General features: G+C 39.4%; 1 protein-coding gene across 1 annotated transcript in view; it reads left to right on the top strand.

Annotated features, from left to right (window-relative positions):
- Positions 1-21,409, top strand: part of CSMD3 (CUB and Sushi multiple domains 3) — a 1,099,171-nt gene that overhangs the window by 800,245 nt on the left and 277,517 nt on the right. The window contains exon 27 of the mRNA XM_026659890.1: positions 1,060-1,262. Within this exon, the coding sequence (XP_026515675.1) occupies positions 1,060-1,262 (203 nt within the window). The remainder of the gene's footprint in view (positions 1-1,059; positions 1,263-21,409) is intronic.

The raw sequence follows: 21,409 nt of genomic DNA, 5'->3' as shown, positions 1-21,409 counted from the left end.
TCTCAAATCTGATTGTCATTACTCTTGTGAGTGAGGGTTTGTAGGGTTAGGTAGTAAAATTATTTCATTAGTTAAAATAGTATGATTAGTTTTAGAACCAGTAGCTGTTAAAACACACAAACACATGTACCTACACACACACATACACAGAGTATATGGCTCTAAAGCCATTGGACCCAGCCAGCATAAGACAAAGTGAAAAAAGAGAAACATCGGAGGGAATAGGTGGCATCTTGTAATTAATTTCAAGTCAAGCATCTGATCACAATTTATCATTAGATGCTTGACTGAAACAACATATGTATTTCCAAAAGAATTATATGGGTACATTTTAATTTGTGTTGATCAGATTTTGACATATATAACATGATGTTCATAGATTCATAGATTCTAGGACTGGAAGGGACCTCGAGAGAAGAAAATAATACCTGAAATGCTCTTTTAAAAAAAAAAAATAATTTGGATTACAGGTTGAACCTCTCTAGTCCGGCACACTCTGGTTCGGCAACATCTGTGGTCAGGCATGATTTTATTTTATGTTTTTTTATGCTTTATCTGCTTATTTACTTGTCCCAAAACAGTAAAATTGTGTAACGACACTAACACTTTGTTATGAAGAGAGCCAGTAAGCCTTGGCTAGGCGGCATTACAAGCATTGTTCTGTTTATTCTCCTTGGCAAGATAAAAATAAAAAGAGACCTGCTCACTAAAATATTGACCTCCCGTGGTTCGGCAAATTCTCTGGTTCGGCACCGGTCAGGTCCCGAGGGTACCAGACTAGAGAGGTTCAACCTGTATTTGAATAGCCCAACCAGTATTGTATGTAAACTCAAATATAGTTAGATACAAAGAAAAATTCAAACCATTATCAAAATACTTTGTATGTTTAATGTATGTTCACCTCTTTACTTTTATGGTTCATAGTATCAAATGCAATATGGAGAAATATTTGTGTAAATTCAGATTTACTTGCTATATTGATTTTAATATTATAATTAGAGATGTTTCCAGGGGGGGAAAAAACAAACAAGCTGACAGAACTATCATGGTGCTTTACAGCCTCCAGTTTCTTGCTTTCGATACCGAAGCATCACATGATATATTACGAGTTTGGGATGGGCCACCAGAAAATGAGATGCTACTCAAGGAAATTAGTGGATCTCTTATTCCAGAAGGCATTCACAGCACACTGAACATAGTGACTATCCAATTCGACACAGACTTTTATATAAGCAAATCTGGGTTCGCCATCCAGTTTTCAAGTAAGTTAATATGTTTTTAAATAGAATCTTATATTGTGCTCCTTGAGCCCAGTTGTGGTCGTGTTCTTCCTCTCATTGAAGTTAATGACATAATTTTCATCGACTTCAATAGAAGCAGAATAAGCCTCCAAATTGTAGTAAGTATTATAAAGCTGTATTTTTGTCATGTTTGTGGCAGAAATTGTTGTTTCCATGGTTTAAAAAAAAAATCCATGACTTTTGCTATGTTGGCATGGCTTCAACGGCAGCTGAGAGACAGCAAGAATGCTCATAATTAGGGCCAGTGGCTTGTCACAAAGGAGATGGAGTGGGAGTGTCACAGATTCCACCCTTCTCTCATCTATGGAAGAAGGAATTGGAGGTAGCATAACTGCTTTCAGAAAGATCTGTGCAGAGAACCTGATGCCTTTGGATTGGCTGAGGTGCTGAAGAAAGAGCAATGGATCTCTCCTGCTTGCCTTCTTGCACTGCTTCATCTACTGGGTTTAACAATCAGGCAGTGTGATTGTGGTTTTAAACTGTTACTCCAATGTTACTACTTTTTAAATGGTTAAACCAAAGAAATAATATAACTTTAATTTTTTTTACTAATTTTTCCAAGCAATCATTTTCCAAATCTTTTACTGTGACAAACCATTAGTTATGAGATCTGATCTACTTACTAAGGCAAAACTACCAAACTTCAAAGAAAGTCTAAGAGTATTTTCTGATAAGTATTGAAGGACTGGATCCAGTAGTATCATTTTCTTCAGCAGCGTTGACACTCCTTAACTATGCTTAACATAGGCTCTGTATATTTGATAATAATCCCACTCACTTTGTTGTAAGAATATTCATACATATGTATGTGCACGTACATACACACAAATACCTTGGAGATGAGTAGCTCGGGGGCGAGGTGAATATGATGTGTGAATCTGTGGTGGGAAGTCCCTGTCCCTGCTCTTTCTACAGCCATGGTAGAGGCTTCTATGGTGGGAAGTCTCATGCTCTTTTCTACAGCCATGTGGCTCCCCACACAAAATCCTGATTATCCCTCTCCCCCCACATAAATGAACCTGGTTCGCCCACAGCCCTCAAAATATGGTCCCCACTGTTTATCTCACACAGCCCTGCTCCACCATGCTCCTATACATACCCGTAGGCAGCCTACCTTTTCAATCCTTAATCACACTTTCTTAGTTGGTATTTGGGGTAATATGTTCTGGAGGGACATGGTGGGAGAATGGTGTGCTTGGTCATTTAGCTAGTCAATAGAGGAGCATATGACTAGAGAGAGGGAGCATGAGGCTGAGTACAGACAATGGGGGAATTGTGCCCGTGTGTGGAGAGAGATGGGATAAATGTGCTTGAGCTGGGAGAGAGGCAGGGGCAAAGTACTGCAGAGAGGATCTCCCCTCTGACAAGCCTACTATGATCTATCAGAGTGGAACTTCACGTCACCCACGAAAGCTTATGCTCCAATACATCTGTTAGTCTTAAAGGTGCCACAGTACTCTCTGTTGCATGATACTGAGTGGTTTTTTTTAGTTAAATTAAGTGCTTATTATTAGAACGGGATGCTCACACTTTCACTATCAGTTGTGTACAACTCTGTATTCTGTGACGTAGCTACAAAATTGCATGTGCATAACTCAATGACTCCAATGGATGCAACTGATGAGATAGCCAGAGCAAAATTATTGCCTACAATGAATTAGAATAGAATTTGATTCCATTTATAGATTGTGCAGTAGATATGAATAGAGAGATTTAGAAAATAGTTAATAATAAAAAGGGTGTAATGCCACAGTGATCTTGAAAGAAAAGGAGATGCATATAGAAGGAGGTATACTGTATTATATATATAGTATACAGAGAGATTAAACAATAGTTATCATTCTTGTATCTACTTTACTATATGCAGAGCTGGCAGCACCATCTGATATTAATGTTATCTTGCGCTTCTCATTATAATGCTTTGCATTTAGTTGCTTAAAATTTTGCCAAACTTGAACTGTTTTGGCTGAAATTTTACATGGAAGTGTCTGCGTTAGGGTGAACTTTTTAATCTCTCTCTCTCTCTCTCTCTCTCTCTCTCTCTCTCAGCCAAAACTGTTCAGCCATTTTCAAGAACTAGGCTAGGGGAAAATAAATTATTTTGTCCATGTTAAAAATAAAATCTTTAGATTTTTCTTTGATATGCTCTGGTGTTCCCAAGCTTTGGAGCAGGGACTTGCAATTTGGCAGGGACTTGCCCTTGTGTCAGGCATATGTCTTTTTGTATCCTTGTGAAAATCTGCTGAAATGTATCCAAGTTATAAGCCTTTGAAAAATTGCAGTTCAATAGAGACTTCTTAGATATTAGCAGCTAAAGTCCTCAAAGATTCTGTGCTCACTGTGTATGCTCAAACCTCTAACAGCTACTAGCACTGACCAGACTGTGCACGCCCATTTATTCAAAGCAGCTGAGCATGCTCCAGCCAAGGGCTATAGGGATGAAGACAGACTTTTCCTGTAATGGCTGCTCCAAGTTCCTCTGGGCCATATTGGGGGCCGGGCACTGGAACTGAAAGCAGGGAGTCTGTCTCTCCAGTGTTTTCAATGGCTTCCTACTGGCACCCAAGTAGAATGGAGGAGGAAGCAGTCTGAGCCCAATGTAGAGAAGCCAAAAGCTGGACCGGGGCAGGGGGAAAGGAGTAGATTAGGACAAAGAATCTGGTGAGGTGGACTGGAGGGAAAAGAAATTGGGACTAGGATTTTTTTTTTAATATGGAGATGTACCTATCTCATAGAACTGGAAGGGACCTTGAAAGGTCATTGAGTCCAGTCCCCTGCTTTCACAGCAGGACCAAGTACTGTCCCTGACAGATTTTTGCCCCAGATCCCTGAATGGCCCCCTCAAGGATTGACCTTACAACCTTGAGTTTAAGCAGGCCAATGCTCAAACCACTGAACTATCCCTCCCCCTTTTGAGGGAGAAGTCTGGGATTAGTGAGGGAGGGGTAGTGCAGACTGGAACTGGTTAGTCAAGGGGACTGGGGCTGGGAATTCAGTGAGGGAATTGACATTGGGAGACTGGGACCCAGTTGACTGGGGGGCACTAAAATCAGATGAGGGGCTGGGGGCAGAGGAAACTGGGACTAGGCACCAGTGAGGGAGCAGGGGTGAGAGAGAGGCGAGATAGATTTGACAAGGAGCTGTCATGGGGGGTTGAGAATTGGGACTGGCTGGGCAACAAGGGAGGGGGTTGAGGATGGCAGACTGTGAGCTACCTTAATTCAGCCCCTTTGTACGTAAACATTATGTTTGTCTTTAATTACACAATCACATAATCTTTTTTTTACATTATTCACTTCACATGATAAGCCCATTTTGGGGGATGAATGAAGATTATGTAATAGAGGAGGCTGTTGTCTGTAGGACCTCTACCTCATTTCTTGTAGAAGATGGAAGATGTGTAGTGAATGAAGCAGGTGATTTCAGGAAGAGAAGAAGGGCTAGGGAGTTGAATGCTGCCCTGGAAAACTGGATTCTATCCCTGTCTCTACCACAGAATTTCTGTGTGATGCTAAGCCAGTCACTTAAACCAGACTTTTGGAGATGGTCATTACTTGGGTGTTCCTTATTTTCTGGGTGCTCAACTTGAAACCCTGGGCTTGATTTGCAGAATTGCTGAGCACTCACATCTGCAGCTGAAGTCAATGGGAGCTGAGCTTGAGTATATAACGTGCTATATAATGCTAAGTACTCTGAAGCAATACAATTCTAAGTGTCTCAGATTGGGCCCCAAAAGTAGTGGTTGCTTTTGACCTTAATCTCTCTGTGTCTCATCTCCCCATCTGTAAAATGGGGATAATACCACCCCTAACTTCACATGGGTTTTGAGAAGCTAAATTAATCAATGTTTGTGAAGCATTTGAATACTATAGTGATGAGTGCCATAGAAAAGCCCATGACAAAATGAATAATTCTATCTTCAGTGCAGAGTTTGAAGAGCCTGCGGTAAAAAAAAAGCTTGCAGCCACACTTTGAACAATAAGGAGAAAACAAAATATTGAGTAGCTGCTCATTAAATGAGCACCGTTCAGTCTGATCACTGAATGACACATGGGTATGTGAGGAAAAAAGAGCTTGATGATGATGTAATTAGAGACTGAATCATAATTCATATGGACAAGGAAGCCAGGATAAATGTGCATAGGCAACCTTAATTCTGGCATTTTCTAACTTTTGGGTACTTGACTTCGCAATCATAATAGTGCTCATTTAACATAGGTTATTTGAGTTGTAAAGTGGGTAAATGGCCCATTGTCTTCAGTGGGAGCAGGATCAGACCAACAGTCTGTAACTGGTACCCACTCTGTACCCCGTACTGCTCCCATTGAAAACTGAGGATTTTACCTTTGTCTTTAATGGGAAAAACATCTAGGTCTCTGTGAGTTTAATCTTTTGAGGGCCAGGCTATTTTTATAATAATGTAAATCATCAAGTCCAAACAGTCATTACTATAGGACAGGAAATCCTGACTCAGTAACTTGTACTACTTTTCATGGTTTGAGGCTAGACATGCCTTGTTTCAAGCAGATGGATGTACTGCAGAAAAGATCAAACATCATTTGCATGCTTTGTTACGCTATTTAACCTCAAACTAATATTAATTATCTAAGGAAAGTGAACAGAGAATTCAAGACTCTTGGCAACTGAAAGATTTACTCAGATATGTATATTTTATTCTTAAAAATTCTTTCCTTTTCTTAGAGAAAATGTTACTTCCTCTGCTCCCATTCTGTTTATTTTATGTAATAACATCTACGTTTCCTCAAATAATTCTCCTCCAAATAGTTTTATTAACGCTCATAAAACCCAAGTAAATGTGGCTTTGACATATTCAGTTGTCACTGCAGGGGCCTGGGCAAACACTTTATCTGTTACTGTTCTGTCTATTCCAATCCAAATCAAGGATAAACTTAATATTGATAAAGTTATCCTAAAAGAACATATCATGACATTAAAATGATGAATCTAACACATATATATGTTACACACACACCGCTACCTCGATATAATGCTACCCGATATAACATGAATTCGGATATAAAGCAGTGCTCCGGGGGGGGCGCGGCTGCGCACTCCAGTGGATCAAAGCAAGTTCAATATAACGCGGTTTCACCTATAACGCAGTAAGATTTTTTGGCTCCCGAGGACAGCCTTATATCGAGGTAGAGGTGTGTATATATATATAAAATATGGAACAATACAAAAACAGGCTGATCTCCCATTCTTTCCCCCTTCCCAGCAGTGCAGCATAATACTAATCTAGAACTGCTACAATAATAGTGATTGTGTGTAAATGTCTGTGACATTAGAAGTATTCCACAAAATAATTAATAGTTGTATTTTTGTTAATTACTTAAGGTAATATATATAAAAAAATACATTTACACACAATCACTATTATTGTAGCAGTTCTAGATTTGTATTATGTTGCATTGCTGGGAAGGGGGAAAGAATGGGAGGTCAGCCTGTTTTTCTATTGTTCCATATTTTATATATATATACACACCTCTACCTCGATATAACGCTGGTATCTGAGGACAATAGAAGCACAGGCCAGACCAGAGGCAATTGCAGTGAGGTGGAAAAGAAGACAAGGGAGATGAGATGTTCTGGCATAGTAGCATTTCCTGTGAGGAGGCTAGAGAATAATAAATGCCTCCTGTCCTGATTTCTAGATTCCAGGCACATTTTTCACAACATTTTGAAGTGGGGTTTTTGTTTTACATGTTCCTTTAGAGAGTGTTCTGCATTACTGCTTCATATATGATACATACTTTAGCAACCACATTCCCACAGTGCTAAATTGCTTCCCAGGTTGATGTTGGTATCCTTATTAAATCATCTTTCTTCCAGTCAGTATCTGGACTCCTCAACTAGAGAGGGGAAAAATAAGTTCAAGCCTTTGAAACTCACAATCTCTGTGCATTTTAAAAATGTAATGTAAACAAAGAACAAAAAATGTCTAAACCGTGTCTTAATTTTAAGGGTGATGGACATGACTTTGCCATAGGTCTGAAGTCTTCTTTTAAGGCTAGGGTGGCCTCTGCGTTTTCCAATGCCTTACATGCACAAGACTTTGCACCTCATATATGGGGAGTGCAAGTCATAGGTATGGCATCCTCCTTTAGACCCAGGGTGGCCTCTTCATTTTCCAGCACCTTATGGGCAACTTCAATAACAGAACTTCTGGAATCACTTAATTTTAAACTAAATAAATTTCAAACTTCCATGGACTCCTTTGAGATCATGTGAAATAAAACTGAGGGAATGAAACTGCAAGGAGTGTCCACTGAAACGTAAATAACAAATAGTGGAAAAAAGTGTAATAAAAACAGAGTGGACTGAAAACTGTGTGTGTGCAGGCACTTCAGGAAAATGAGAGTGTTTGAAAAGTCAACAGTGGTACTGCAACGTTAGAATTTTGGACATCCCATCTAAGAGAGAAGGTCACAATCCATGATGTAATTAAAAACCTGATGCCAAAGGTTCCAAGCCATGAATTTGAGGATGACACTATTTACTGAGAATGGTTTTACAATGATGTGTTCAAATGTAGCACACAAACATGAAGGGATCATCAATATCACATTTTCCTTGTCATCTGGCTGAGACAGGTTATCCTGGGCCTCATTCTGATCTTGAATATCCCAAATAAAAATTAGGAATACTCCCTTCAGGCCATGAGAATCTGCATGAAGCATAAATCGGATCCTGCAAACAAATGAAATAGAAAGAGAAAGGAATAAATGTCTGTTTTGCCTCAGACATGAACTGTACAATCCAGGTCCAGACAGATGAATTAACATTAATCAAAAAACTTTTCTTCAGTTGACATTGCCTGCATTGCAACTAAAAAGTAATTTATAGTAGAGAGAGATATGGTTTTTGAAGTGAAGGCATCATTCAAGGAGTTGGAAGATAGCCTTTCTAAGATTTCTTTAAACAAAGTTTGTTTTCCTGACTTCCAGAGCATAATTTCAATCCGTCTGTAATATATTGTTTCATTATTGGGCTGATCCAAAGTCCACTGAAGTCTATGGAAAGACTCTAGTAAACTTCAGTGGGCTTTGGATCAGACACTATAATTATAATATAATATTATATATATATAATTTCCCCTCTTCCCCCCCCAAACCTCAAATACACAAATTAAATAACCAAACAACTAAAGATGAACCAACTAACTTCAGTTGATTGTGAGTCTAAAATGGCACAATTACAATTACCATGTTGTACTTTTTCTTTGTGTGATATTGTTTGAGTTGTTTATAATTAGTATTTAAAATATATTGAAACAAGACATTGTACCCATATCCATGTAATAGTTAACCTGACAATACCGGTTGTATTTTAACTCCACCCACCCCCAAAAAATCAAGTTAAATTACATATTGTATACGTATATGAAAATATCTTAAATATGTTTTATTACAACACATATCTGACTTTTAAGAGAGATATTGAAGAGCTAAAATATAAGCTATTGTAATCTCCTAACAATACATGTTTTTCAAACGATTTTGTAAATGGTAGACAACCTTTAATAGAGTCTCAGGCTTACCACTGTACCCCTCTCTGGTCACTGATTTATGACCGCTTCTGTCCCCCAGATTTTCTGCTTCTCCACTTTGCTTGGACAACCCCATACTCCCACACAGTTCCATTTGGGAAGGTTTCCTGAGATGAAATTTCTGCAATTTTGTGCTGTATTTCTCTAATGGCAGAGACTTATAGTGCAGCTGTCCTTAATCTTCAGTGGGTTTCAGAAAGGATTTCTGAGATTCAGCAGTTTTCTGTACTACTGGGTTGTTTTCTTTACAGTTTACAGCATTGTTGGGACAGGTGTCACTCCTTAATGTATAGTTACTCTTTCACCCCCTTAAACAGAAAATATAAGACTTTTTTCCTGTTGTTTACGCTGTAAGAGACATTTTTTCTCACCTCTATTCTTTCAGGGCCTGATCTAACAATTTCAGTAGGCTTTAAATTAGTCCATTAAATTTAATTTGGTGTTTGATGTGCAGGTTTCAGAGATTTGAGAGAAATTTCCTGTCAAAAATATTCATTAATGTACAGACTCCTGAGTTTTGGGACTATGTTTTTGTTTTGTTAAGAGCGCCTGGACCATTGAAAGACTTAAACATATGAAGCTGTTCTATGGATTTATTTCTTCCATCACTCTCTGCCCATGTCTCTCTTTCAAGCTAGCAATCATTTGTAAGACTACAGCTAGTTACATTGGTGCCCATGAAAAGCTTTCAATTCCTGTCACAGGTTAGTGATTGGTACTAGCAGCAGTAATTGTTAGCTCTTCCTCACTCTTAGATTAGTAGTATATGGGATGTGTTTTCTCTATCCAGGTAGATATTGTGAATTAATGTTTGTACATAAAACATCCGGTTGGTGGCTTGTAGCCAAAGGTACTTTAAGCCGTAGTATTCCTATCTGAGAACAACTAACAATTGACAGAAGGAAAAAAATGGTTTCCTTGGTCCTGTCTTTGCAGAAGATATCAATTTTTGAGTATTTATTCCAATTTTAATTAAAATGAACCGTAAGGCTCAAACTCTGTCCTGACTTAAACCATATGCAACCCCATTGGGACAAACTGCTCCCATTTACACCACTGTAAAGCCCAAGTAAAACTCTTGATTTCAGTGGAGTTACTCTAGATTTACAAATGTACGACAGAGAGTAAATTTTGGCTTAGTCATGAAAATGTCATAAATCAGGGAAGCATTTGATTCTAGATTAGTAATGTATTGTCCCTCAAACTAATGTTTAAAGTCCAAATTTTAATTTCTCCTTTGTAAAACACATCTTGAATCCTGACAAATCTGCTAGCATTCTTTCTTTTCAAGCTATGTGGAAACGTGTACAACACATCTGAGATAACAAATCTGGCCCTTAATAAAGTGATGAACCAATGGGGCTTTCTTCACCTACTAATCACCCCAGAACCTAATAGTTTTCTATAAAACAAAACAAAACAAAACTGAATGTGAAAAAAAAAAATCTGTTCTCTGACCCAAATGCTGAACCATAGTGAATGGAAATACTCTTATGCTGTATTTCTAACAGAGTTCTCTGTATCTTCCTTATTAATCCTTTCTCTTTTGTTAATAATTTCTGTTTCATTAAATTATTTAAAGTTGACATCTGATGTAAATGGTGCACAGTCTAAATGTTGCCTTAGGAATAAATTGGTATGAGTCAGTGGCTTTGAAATGTTGGCAACTAAAATATTTTGAAGATTTAGATTATAACATGTATTTTATTTTTTTCATTTTACAATAGCCAGGAAAAATAGATTCTGAGATATATGGGTTAAACTATTCTGGGTGCCACTTCCTCTTCTACTTGCTGAATGAAACATCATTACAGGGGTCTGCCTATGGATACTTTTATGACCCCATTCACTATAGTATTTGAATGTTTAAAGTGGTAGTGGGAGCTGGCCAGCCATAGTAGCCTTCAGGTAATAAAACAAGTTGTTTGAGTGCCCCTACTGTACATAAAGGGGATCTTGATTGTCTAGCTGAGGAGCAGCTCCCATTAGGGAGGAAAGCTGCATGAGGCCTGGGCATGCTGCTCTCTGTCCTCCACCTGCAAAGAAGTTTTTTCACCACCTGACTAACATGTGAGTTCTTCTTACTTAGGCATATTGTATTTGTATTTGGTTCCCATACTATATTGATTAGTCTACAGTCTATTCTGCTGCAGTTATGAGAACAGCCCGCTACAGAAAAGTCGCAGCATGTTAGTGAACTTCTCAGTTAAGGTTGCTGAAAGTTGACTTGGTGCAAGCTCTAAGTCTTTCTGTAGGAATAGAGTCTTATCTGGGTTATACAGAGGAAATGTGGAGAGTAGATGGAGAACTACAGAAAGTTAGGAAACAATAGGTTCTTTTTCAGGTCTTGCTACTGACTTACTGTTTGTCCTTGGGCAAATCACTTTACTGTTCTGTACCTCAATTTTCCCTTCTGTAAAATGGGGATGATATTTGTCTTTTTAATATGCTTTGAGACCCGCAGATGAAAAGTGTTATATACAGATTATTATATACTGAGTGAAAGTACCATGCGCGGGAGCTAAAAATAAGCAGAGGGTCTTCTGATCATCTTTTAAATAGTTAGTTGAGTTCAAAGGGGTCTGACATCTTAAAGATCAACCTTAGCTCCAAACTGCTTATATATATATATATATATATATATATATATATATATATAGTCATAAACTATTATGTACTATACAGTTGAGGCTTCTGGCATGTTCCAACAGCTCCCATTGGCCGGGAATGGTAAACCACAGCCACTGGGAGCTTGTGGACAGTCGGATGGTCCACATCAGCAAAATATCACGGCCCGCAATCAGATTACCCTGATGGGCCACTTGCGGGCTGCAGGTTGCCCACCACTGGTCTGAACACTGTTGTGGGACTCAAAGACATGTGGGCTTAATTTTACTATATATTTCCTGTCTTTTCTTTGTCAAGTGATTCAGGCTATGTCTACCTTGCAATTAAATACCTACGACTGGCCTGTGTCAGCTGACTCAGTCTCACAGAGCTCATGCTATGGGGCTGTGAAATTGCAGTGTAGAAGTTCAGGCTTGGGCTGGAAGCCAGGCTCTATGACCCGCCCCCTTCATGTGGTCCCAGAGTCTGGTTCCAGCCTGAGCCTGAATGTCTACACCACAATTAAACAGCCTCGTAGTCTGAACCCCATGAGACCGAGTCAGCTGACATGAGACACTATAGGTGTTTCATTGCAGTGAGACATATCCTCAGACTTTGTGTCTTTCAGTTCCCCATCAGTAAATTGGGGACAATAATTTCCTACCTCACAATATTTAGCTATCTTGCTAAATATTTGGAAGGTCTGTATGTCTGAGGTAATGGGATCCCAGTAGGTAGATGGAGAAATGTTGTAGGATAGATTAGAGAAAATGGTATTGACTGATGAGACCAGTGCAAACTCAGTGCCATATCGTTCCATTCAAATTCTAAAACCAGAATGACATGAGTCAATAAAATCTGAGGGTTTCAGATATATATTTAACATTGTCTCATTATAACCTTCTTAGTAATCTTTTCCAAATAAGGGAGATTAGTTACTGGGTGATTCTCAATGTCTAGGGAACGTTCCTTGAGCAAAGAGTTTTTTTTTTTCTTTCAGAGAATTTGGTTATTTGCTATCAGATTTGTGTGTGTATATATATCTATGTCACACCAACCCACATAGGGGCATGGCAGTGGGTATCAAACCTGTGACCTCTTGATCCAAATGCACAAGCCTTGACTTACAGAGCTAAAACACACGTCTCTTAGCCAAGGCTGTAACAGGCTTATCAATCTCTAGCTGGCATAGCCACCACTAGAGGGGGACAGAGTGTCACTCCAAGCAAGCAGGGGTCACATACATCCAAAGAGGGGATAGAGCTGGTATAAAGTGATTGAAAACATTGTGGTCAATCATAACTGGAAGAAAAAAATGGTGTAAGTGCAAATGAAGACATTATAGACACCAATTTCTCTAAAAGGAAAAAGTGCTTTGTTGAAATAAAATAGGTGCCAAACGTGTTTGGTGGCACTTTGTGCTGTATGGCAACTCATACTATTCTGTTTCCCATACCTAGTAGTGGAAGTGATCTGCCTGGCTGAGCCTAGTATCTGAAACCATATGTCCATTATTTAATTTGGGACTGTTTTGAAGCTGTGAACAAAATGTTAAGGAATAAAAAGCATTCAGTAGTGCATAGCTGTGTTTAGAGAGAGAGATGTAATTATGAGCCGTATTGGAAAAGAAAAAGCTCTGAAAATTATCCAATAAGACTTGATAAGGGCTGTGCAGTATTTTTTTTCCTTTTAAAATCCATTCTGTTCACAGCCATCTGTAGGAAATCTGTAAATAAAAAATAATGTAGTATAATGTATTAACCCGATGCCTGTTATCCATTTATTTTATTTCTTAAAAGAAACAAAGTACATCTGTAATAATAATAATTAATAAATAATAATTCCTCAGTTTGGATCCAGGACAATGTCAAGGAATCTGAATCCCCAATAAACAGGAGTTTATGTAACTGGCAGTTCTGAAAACTTAAATGGGCTCTAAAACTTGGGAAACATAGCAAACACACACGCACACACATGCGCACATGCACACACACATGCACACACTCCAATCACACACACACACACACATTACAATCAGAATTAAGTTCATGATTTTGTTGATACTGCTCCCAAATCTGTATTGGATCAACAGAAGCTACAGTAGTTAAAAGTAGTTAGAATGTATTTTAATCAGTAATTCAGCAGATATGTCAGGTGCAGTTTGACAGTAGAGTGGTCATTTTGCACCATTACTCTTCAGAGAAGAGCTGCTCCTAAAAGTTGGATTTGGGATGGTAAATGTGAGATTTGAAGTCTACACTTAAGTAAAGGTGTTAGCTCAAGTTTGAGGCAGCTTGCATTTTTGAAACATCTTGCAGTCTGTCTGGATCCTGAATGCCCTGGGTTCAGGACAATATGAGTTTGAAATACAGTACCCCAACTTATGGAAAGACTTAAATAAGGTGCATAGGGTTTGGAAACACACATTGGGCTTAGACAGGTTAAGAATAAACTTGTTTTGGAAATGTCTTTGTCTGACATGCCCTGGGTTCTAGATTGCTTGGAGTTTGAGAAGCTTGGAGTTTGAATGGAGTTTGAGAAGCTTGGAGTTTCAGGTTGTGTCCTGAAAATGCATTCCATAAAGTTAAACAAACCAAACAACCCCGCCCCCCCCCAAATCAAAACACTGTGGTACTTATTCAGTGGTGTTATTCCTGATTTATACCAGTATAAAAGAGGAGAATCAGGCCCTTTAATTTTAGTACAGTTGCCATGCATTCTTGATACATTTTACAAATTGACACTATCAGTGGTAGAGCCCATTATTACACCTACAATGCCAAGTTGAAAAAATATATACATGGAGCTGTCATCTCCTGGATGTAACAGTCAAATAACAAATTATCATGGCTTCTGAATCGTCAGGAACCTTTGAACCCCGTGAGTAAGTTATTTCCTTTCTGAGATAGAAATGATTGACATAGTCACAGAATAAGATGTCACTCATCAACTTTATTTACTGAATGTACACCAGTACATGATTATTTAGATGACTCCATGAAAATGTATTTTATACCATGCCTCATGGATTAATAGATTCATAAATTTCAAGGCCAGAAAGGATCATTGTGATCATCTGGTTTGACCTCCTGTATACAACAGGTTTAAAATAGACATAAGGAAGTACTTCACATAATGCAGTCAGCCTCTGGAACTTCTTGTCAGGGGATGTTGTGAAGGCCAAAAGTATAACTGGATTAAAAAAGAAAGAAAGAATTAGATAAGTTTAAGGACCATAGGTCCTTCAATGGCTATTAGCCAAGATGATCAGGGATGCAGCCTCATGCTCTGGGTGTCCCTAAACTTCTGACTACTAGAAGTTGGGACTTGACAATGGAGGAAGAATTACTCAATAAACTGCGCTCTTCTGTTCACTCCCTCTGAAGCATATGGCACTGGCCACTGTCAGAAGACAAATACTGAGCTAGATGGACCATTGGTCTGACCCAATATGGCCAATCTTATGTTCTTAGAACATGGGCCAGAGAACTTCCCCAAAATAATTTTCTTTTGAACTACAAAAATAAAATCCATCTTGATTTAAAAATTGCCAGGGATGGAGAATCCACCATGACTCCTGGTAACTTGTTTCAATAGTTAATTATCCTCATGGTTAAACTTTTAATGCTTTATTTCCAGGCTGAATTTGTCTAGCTTCAACTTCCAACCTTTGCACCTTGTTATACCTTTGTCTGCAAGACTGAAGAACCCATTATGAAATATTTGTTCCCCATGTACTTACAGATTGTGATCAAGTGACCCCTTAATCTTCTCCTTGTTAAGCTAAATAGATTGAGCTCCATGAGTCTATCACTATAAAGCACGTTTTCTAAGCCTTTAATTACGCTTGTGGCTCTTCTCTGAACCTTCTCCAATTTATCAACATCTTTCTTGTATTGTGGACACCAGAACTGGACATAGTATTGCAGGAGTGGGCACACCAGTGCCAAATTCAGAGGTAGAATAACTCTCTCAGTGTTATGGTGCTCTGGGAGGCCAATGTCTTTACAACTCTTCTGCATTCGATGAGGCCCTTGAACAGATGGATGGATTGTCTGTTTGCTGGAAAAAAGAAGATCCCGAGTCAGTTTAAACCCAGCTTTTTTATATCAAGTGCCCTTTCTTTGTATGTTCCTTTCTGGAAAAAAATAGTTTGAGCCAATATATGCAACCATCCCCAGTAATTGATATCTCTGTGGAAGTAACCTATGTAATTCACCTTATCTGTCCCCTACTGGTTTTAGTTCTTGATGGAACTGTGGCAACCCTTTCATAACGTTACACACAATCCCTGGCCCACAGTGTTACATAAATCATTCATACACTTAACATAATATGGTCCCCAAAATATTGCATGAAGTTGCAACACCTGTGACAATCCCGTTTACACCTTTTAGCTTTCTTCCACTCTCTTGGTATTTTCCCAATGTTACAAGACTTACTGAAAACCAACACTAATGGTTTAGCAAGCTACTCGGCCAACTCCTTTAAAACTCTTGAATGCTAATTCTCTGTTGATGTGCTGATTTAAAAATGTCTAACTTTAGTAGCTCCTGTTTAGCAACCTCATAAGTTACTGCTGAAATGTAAAGAGTATTGTCGTCGTCATTGTTGTCGTCGTCATCATCATCATCATGAGAAGAGTACGTCATGTGGCTTTTCCCCAAATACAGAACAGAAATATTTATTGAACACTTTTTCCTTTTCTGCATTATTATTATTGATAATATTACCATTTCCATCTAGTAACTGGACCAGTACTTTTGTTAGGATTCTTTTTGTTCTTAATATATGGGGAAAAACCACTCCTACTTATTTTCCTTAATTCTTCTGGTCATAGATTTTTTTCTTGGGTCCCTTTGTTTCCTTTATTAGTTTTCTACAATTCCTAGCTTCTAAAATATATTATTTCTATGGCTGGAGCATAGAATGTTAGCAGACACATTGTGTTCAAACCCAGTCTAGCTATCCTCAAACACTTAGATTTCCTTGGTTGCCATTGACCGGGGCTATCACTCATTCCCTGGTCTAAATCTCACTCAAGTCCACCATTGGGCTAGAGTCATTGAAAATGATCAATCTCTTTACATATTTAAACTGGTGTAATGCCATCGATTGACTTCAGTGGTAGTATTCCTGATCTACATTGGTGTCTCCTGTCTGGGGTGACAGCGGTGTAAAAGTTGCCCGACCCCTTTGAATCCCCACCGCAGACACATGCACACACCAAACACACACAATAGCACACCCCACACGTGAACACACACACACACACACAAACACACACTGTGTGTGCATGCATAGGTAACACACACACCTCCTGGGTGTGGTGCTCTGTCCCATCTAGTGGCACCGAGACCACTTAGAGAGAGATTAATGAGTCTGCTCTATAGACTTAGCTAAGGGGCATGTGGCTTTTAGCTCATGTAGTTGAGGCTCATGGACTAAGCTCCAAAGGTCCCAAGTTCAATCACACCTGCCAACAACCAGGGTCTGTCAGCATTACACACACACACACATTCGCTCTATTAATATTTCCATTGAGCTGGGTGGATCTGTGATAGCTATTAAACTGAACATTGGATAAGAACCCTTTTCCCATATGAAATATAGCTTGCAGCAATATATGTATGTTTCATAACTTCACCACAAAGTTCAATAGCTGTGATCAGTAGGGGTCCTTTTGTTGCACCACAAATTAACTACTGCCAAGATTAGAATATAATGCAGACTGTCCTTATACACAATTTTTAATTGAGCATGTCACAAGGAGCTTTACAGTCTATCAGCAAGCTTATGATAAGCTGTGGTAGCCAGCTCCATTCACTTTACAGAAAGACTTCTTTCAAGACTGCATTGCAGGTGTGATAGCAAGGTTATAAGGGACTTTATCTTTGCTAGAATTTGTGCTTACTCCACAAATTTTCATTGGGAATGATGATTGAGAGAATTGAACAGCTAATAGAAAGGGATTCTTCAATGCTGCTAGAAGGCACTTAAGACACTTGACGAGAGAGTGTTGGAAGGAAGAAAGGATATAAAGAAGGCATAAAAATGAGACAAAAAAGAGAATGAATAGAAAGCAAGACAAAAACCCAATAAAAAGACACCTCACAAAGATGATAAATGCATGTCAGAAAAAAAATACAAACAGTATTAATGATGAGCGAGTGTCAGACACAGAAAAGGAAAAGAGAACAAATATAGGATGGGGAAAACTAGACTAGGAGTTATACAAGGCAGTTGTTGGGAAAGTTGTGAGACTAGTGATATCAGAATAACCTTCCTTCTCAAGTGATGCATAGATTGCATGAGGATGCATAGTATAGAGATTTGCCCACTCCTGTCTCCTGCATGTGCAGGGTTAGATTGTTTTTGTATTCTGATTTTGTTTTTTTGTTGGGTTTTTTTGCATCTGGCTCTAGGTAAAGCATGTTTCTGTGTTCTAGAATTCCTATCCTGGCTATTTTATTTTACTAGGAATCTGACCACTTCCTTTTCCCCTTCAAAGCAAACACATGAGAGAAATGACTAGTTACAAACCGTCTCTTACTATGCTGAAAATTATATTTATTGAATTTTAATAGTTAAATGATGAAAGTTGGTATTGACACATCTACAGACAAATAAACGAAGAGTATTAGAAATACAATAAGAGAGCTATTAATTTCACTGGGTAGAACAAACACAAGATCTTTTAAAAAGAAAAATTCACGAGGATAATATTTTTTTTTAGTTAGGTTTTAAACCTCAGTTATTTTTACAGCATAAAATGGAATCTGGGAGGAAGTAAAAATAATCCATGTTACAAGATTACAAATGGCAGTTTTAATTCAAAAGATTTGTATTTACCAGTAGAGTTTGCGTTCCATCCGAGGGTATTTTAAGAATACATTATTTCATATATAGAACAACATATAAGATTACCTTTTCAAATCAGTGTTGCAAATAATGCTGGCTAAAAAATAAGGGGAAAAACATTAACATGCTCTTTTTTTTTTGCTTTTAATAAAAATATTCTTAATAGTTCTCTTCACATTTTGTTTCTGTGTACAGTGGTATAATCTTAAAAGAGCCCACTGGTTTGAGAGAGATTCCCTATGCTTTTAAATGGAGAAAACTGGTAGAACTGGTGATATCTCCCAAACCTAAAAATATATTTTTAATACAGATACAAATAAGAAACTCAAAAGCATCAGAAGCATGGCAGATCTCTGTGTGGGTAAAACCTGGGCAGTACCCATACACCATCTGCCCCACAAACCTATCAACTATCTACTGTTATGTAACTGTATTCTTGAAAAGCTATTATTACTGACGAATAGGGAATAAAACTTCCAAGATATTATGTGACAATCTATCTTAATTATCAGACTCTTCTAGTAATTTGTAGGTTTGCAGACTGATTATAGTTAAAAAAAAATACTCAAAGGGACCAGCTCTTCCTGTGATAAGACTAAAGAGTCTTTGCTTGTTAAAGTACCGAAATTGCATTCCAACATATGCAGAAATGCAAAAAAAAAAAAAATAGATTATATCAATATTTATAGTAAATTGTTTTTTCTTCAAAATTTAAACTACAAAATACTAATATATATCAGTCTTGGACTCTGTATCTGATTCTTGAGGTGAGACCAGTTCAGTGCCCACTCCTTTTTTCTGGGTTGCTCTTCTATAGTCTTAAAAATAAGCAGAAATCTATCAAGCTCTACAGAAAACTAAGTAGGATATGAAACTATAGATCTGACCCAGTTTTTTTTTTACAGTGTCTCTTAGATGAAAGCTTTTCGATCTTTAAGTAAAGGAGGTGTGCAGTTTGGATAAATACCGAGTTTCATGGTGTGGAACAAGAATTAATTGGAAATTTTCTTTAAAAAACACGTTATAGAATGAGTGGGGTGCATAAATTACCAATACAGAGGTATGGGGTAGGTGTCGAACTGGGATACTTCGTTTAGTCGCCGGAAGTCATTGCAAAATCTTGTGGTGCCATCAGGTTTGGGCATCAGCACGATTGGGCTGGACCACTGACTGTGGGATTCTTCGATGATCCCCAACTCCAGCATTTTTTTTACTTCTGCTTTTATTTCCTCCCTTTTTGCCGCTGGCACCCGATAGGGCCTCATTGTTACTCTGGCCCCAGGGTTCGTGACGATGTGGTGATATGTCTCGGTTGTTCGACCCGGTTTTGTCGAGAACACATCTTGGTTCCGGAAGATCATCTCAGACACCTCATTCTTCTGGTCTGGTGTTAAATCGGGAGATACTCTCATCTGTTTGGAAGGCTTGTTTTCCTGGGTTAGGTCTTTTTGGACCGTTGTGCATGCCTCTTGTGCATGCCAGGGTTTCAGAAGGTTAACGTGAGAAATCTGTTCTTGTTTTCTGCGTCCTGGCTGCCGCACCTTGTAGGTTACTTCCCCCATGGGTTCAACCACCTCATAGGGCCCCTGTCATTGGGCCAGAAGCTTGCTTTCTGCCGTGGGTACCAACACCATAACCCGATCCCCTGGTTGGAACTGTCGCACTTTTCCCTGGCGATTGTAATGGGTTTGTTGGGCCTCCTGTGCCTTCTCCAAATGTTCCCGTACAATAGGGGTAACCCGGGCTATCCGGTCTCGCATCTGCATTACATGCTCTATTATATTTCTCCCCTCATTGGGTTCCTCTTCCCAGATCTCTTTGGCGATATCTAGTATACCACGGGGATGACGCCCGTATAATAACTCGAAGGGGGAAAACCCAGTTGAGGCCTGTGGTACCTCCTGGATAGCGTAAGGTAGGGTAGTAGGGTGTCGCAATCCTTCCCGTCCCGACTTACCACCTTCCTTATCATAGCCTTGAGGGTTCGGTTAAACCTTTCTACCAACCCATCAGTCTGCAGATGGTAGACCGAAGTTCTCAAGGTATGTATATGGAGCAGCGTACAGAGGTCCTTCATTAGCTTCGACATAAATGGGGTTCCTTAGTTGGTTAATATCTCCTTCGGTAGCCCCATTCGGGCAAAGATCCCCACCAGCTCTTTGGCTATAGTTTTAGAGGCCGTGTTCCGCAGGGGGACGGCTTCTGGGTAGCGAGTAGCATAGTCCAAAACAACAAGTATATATTGGTGGCCCCGAGCCGTCTTCTTCAGGGGTCCATGGCTATTCGCTCGAAGGGGACCTCTATGATGGGAAGGGGTACTAAAAGTGCCCTCAAGTGGGGACGGGGACTGTGCAGCTGACACTCCGGGCAGGAGGCACAGTACCTCCGCACTTCTTCATGTACTCCGGGCCAGAAGAACCATCGTAGGACTCGTGCCAGGGTCTTCTCTACCCCCAAAAGTCCCCAGAAAGATGACTATGAGCAAGACTTAATACAACGTTATGGTGTTTTTGAGGTACTAGGATCTGCTGTACCTTCTGCCCCTGTACTTGTGCAACCCAGTATAAGAGATCCTTCTTCATTATGAAGTAGGGTCCTGGTCCCTGGGTTTTTCCTTCCACGGGGACCCCATCTATTTCAGTCACCTCCTTCCTAATGTTGTCATACCTTGGGTCTTCTGCCTGGTCTCATCCAAAATTTCCTCTCCTGGGGCTAATCTGCCCAAGATCTAGGGGCCCAGTCTCTGTTGCCTGTACTGGTTCAGAAGCATTAGGGTGGGGGTCAGACTCAGGTGCCTCTCCCTCCTGCGTGGCCTCCTTTTCAGCTGCGCGGGTCCGCCTACCTACCTGAGCGACCCTCTGGCTTTGGGTCAGTATTCGGGTTCCCAAGGCCTTAGCTGCCCTTCTTTCCCTTTTTGTCTTTCTACCCTGTCGGGGAGTGGAGAACAAATCTGGGGATATTTCAGAGAAGATTGGGGGTTGACAGTCTGCTGTGGATGCCTCAACAATTTTAGGGTCCCCATCTTTCTCTAATCCCCCTACTGAGAGTAAGTTTCCAAACCCTGGGAAGT

The sequence above is a fragment of the Terrapene carolina genome, unplaced genomic scaffold (assembly GCF_002925995.2).
Source record: "Terrapene carolina triunguis isolate 2854851 unplaced genomic scaffold, T_m_triunguis-2.0 Scaffold58, whole genome shotgun sequence".
Lineage (NCBI taxonomy): Eukaryota > Metazoa > Chordata > Testudines > Emydidae > Terrapene > Terrapene triunguis.
Note: the sequence above shows the minus strand (reverse complement) of the source record. Positions and strands in the feature narration are given on the sequence as shown.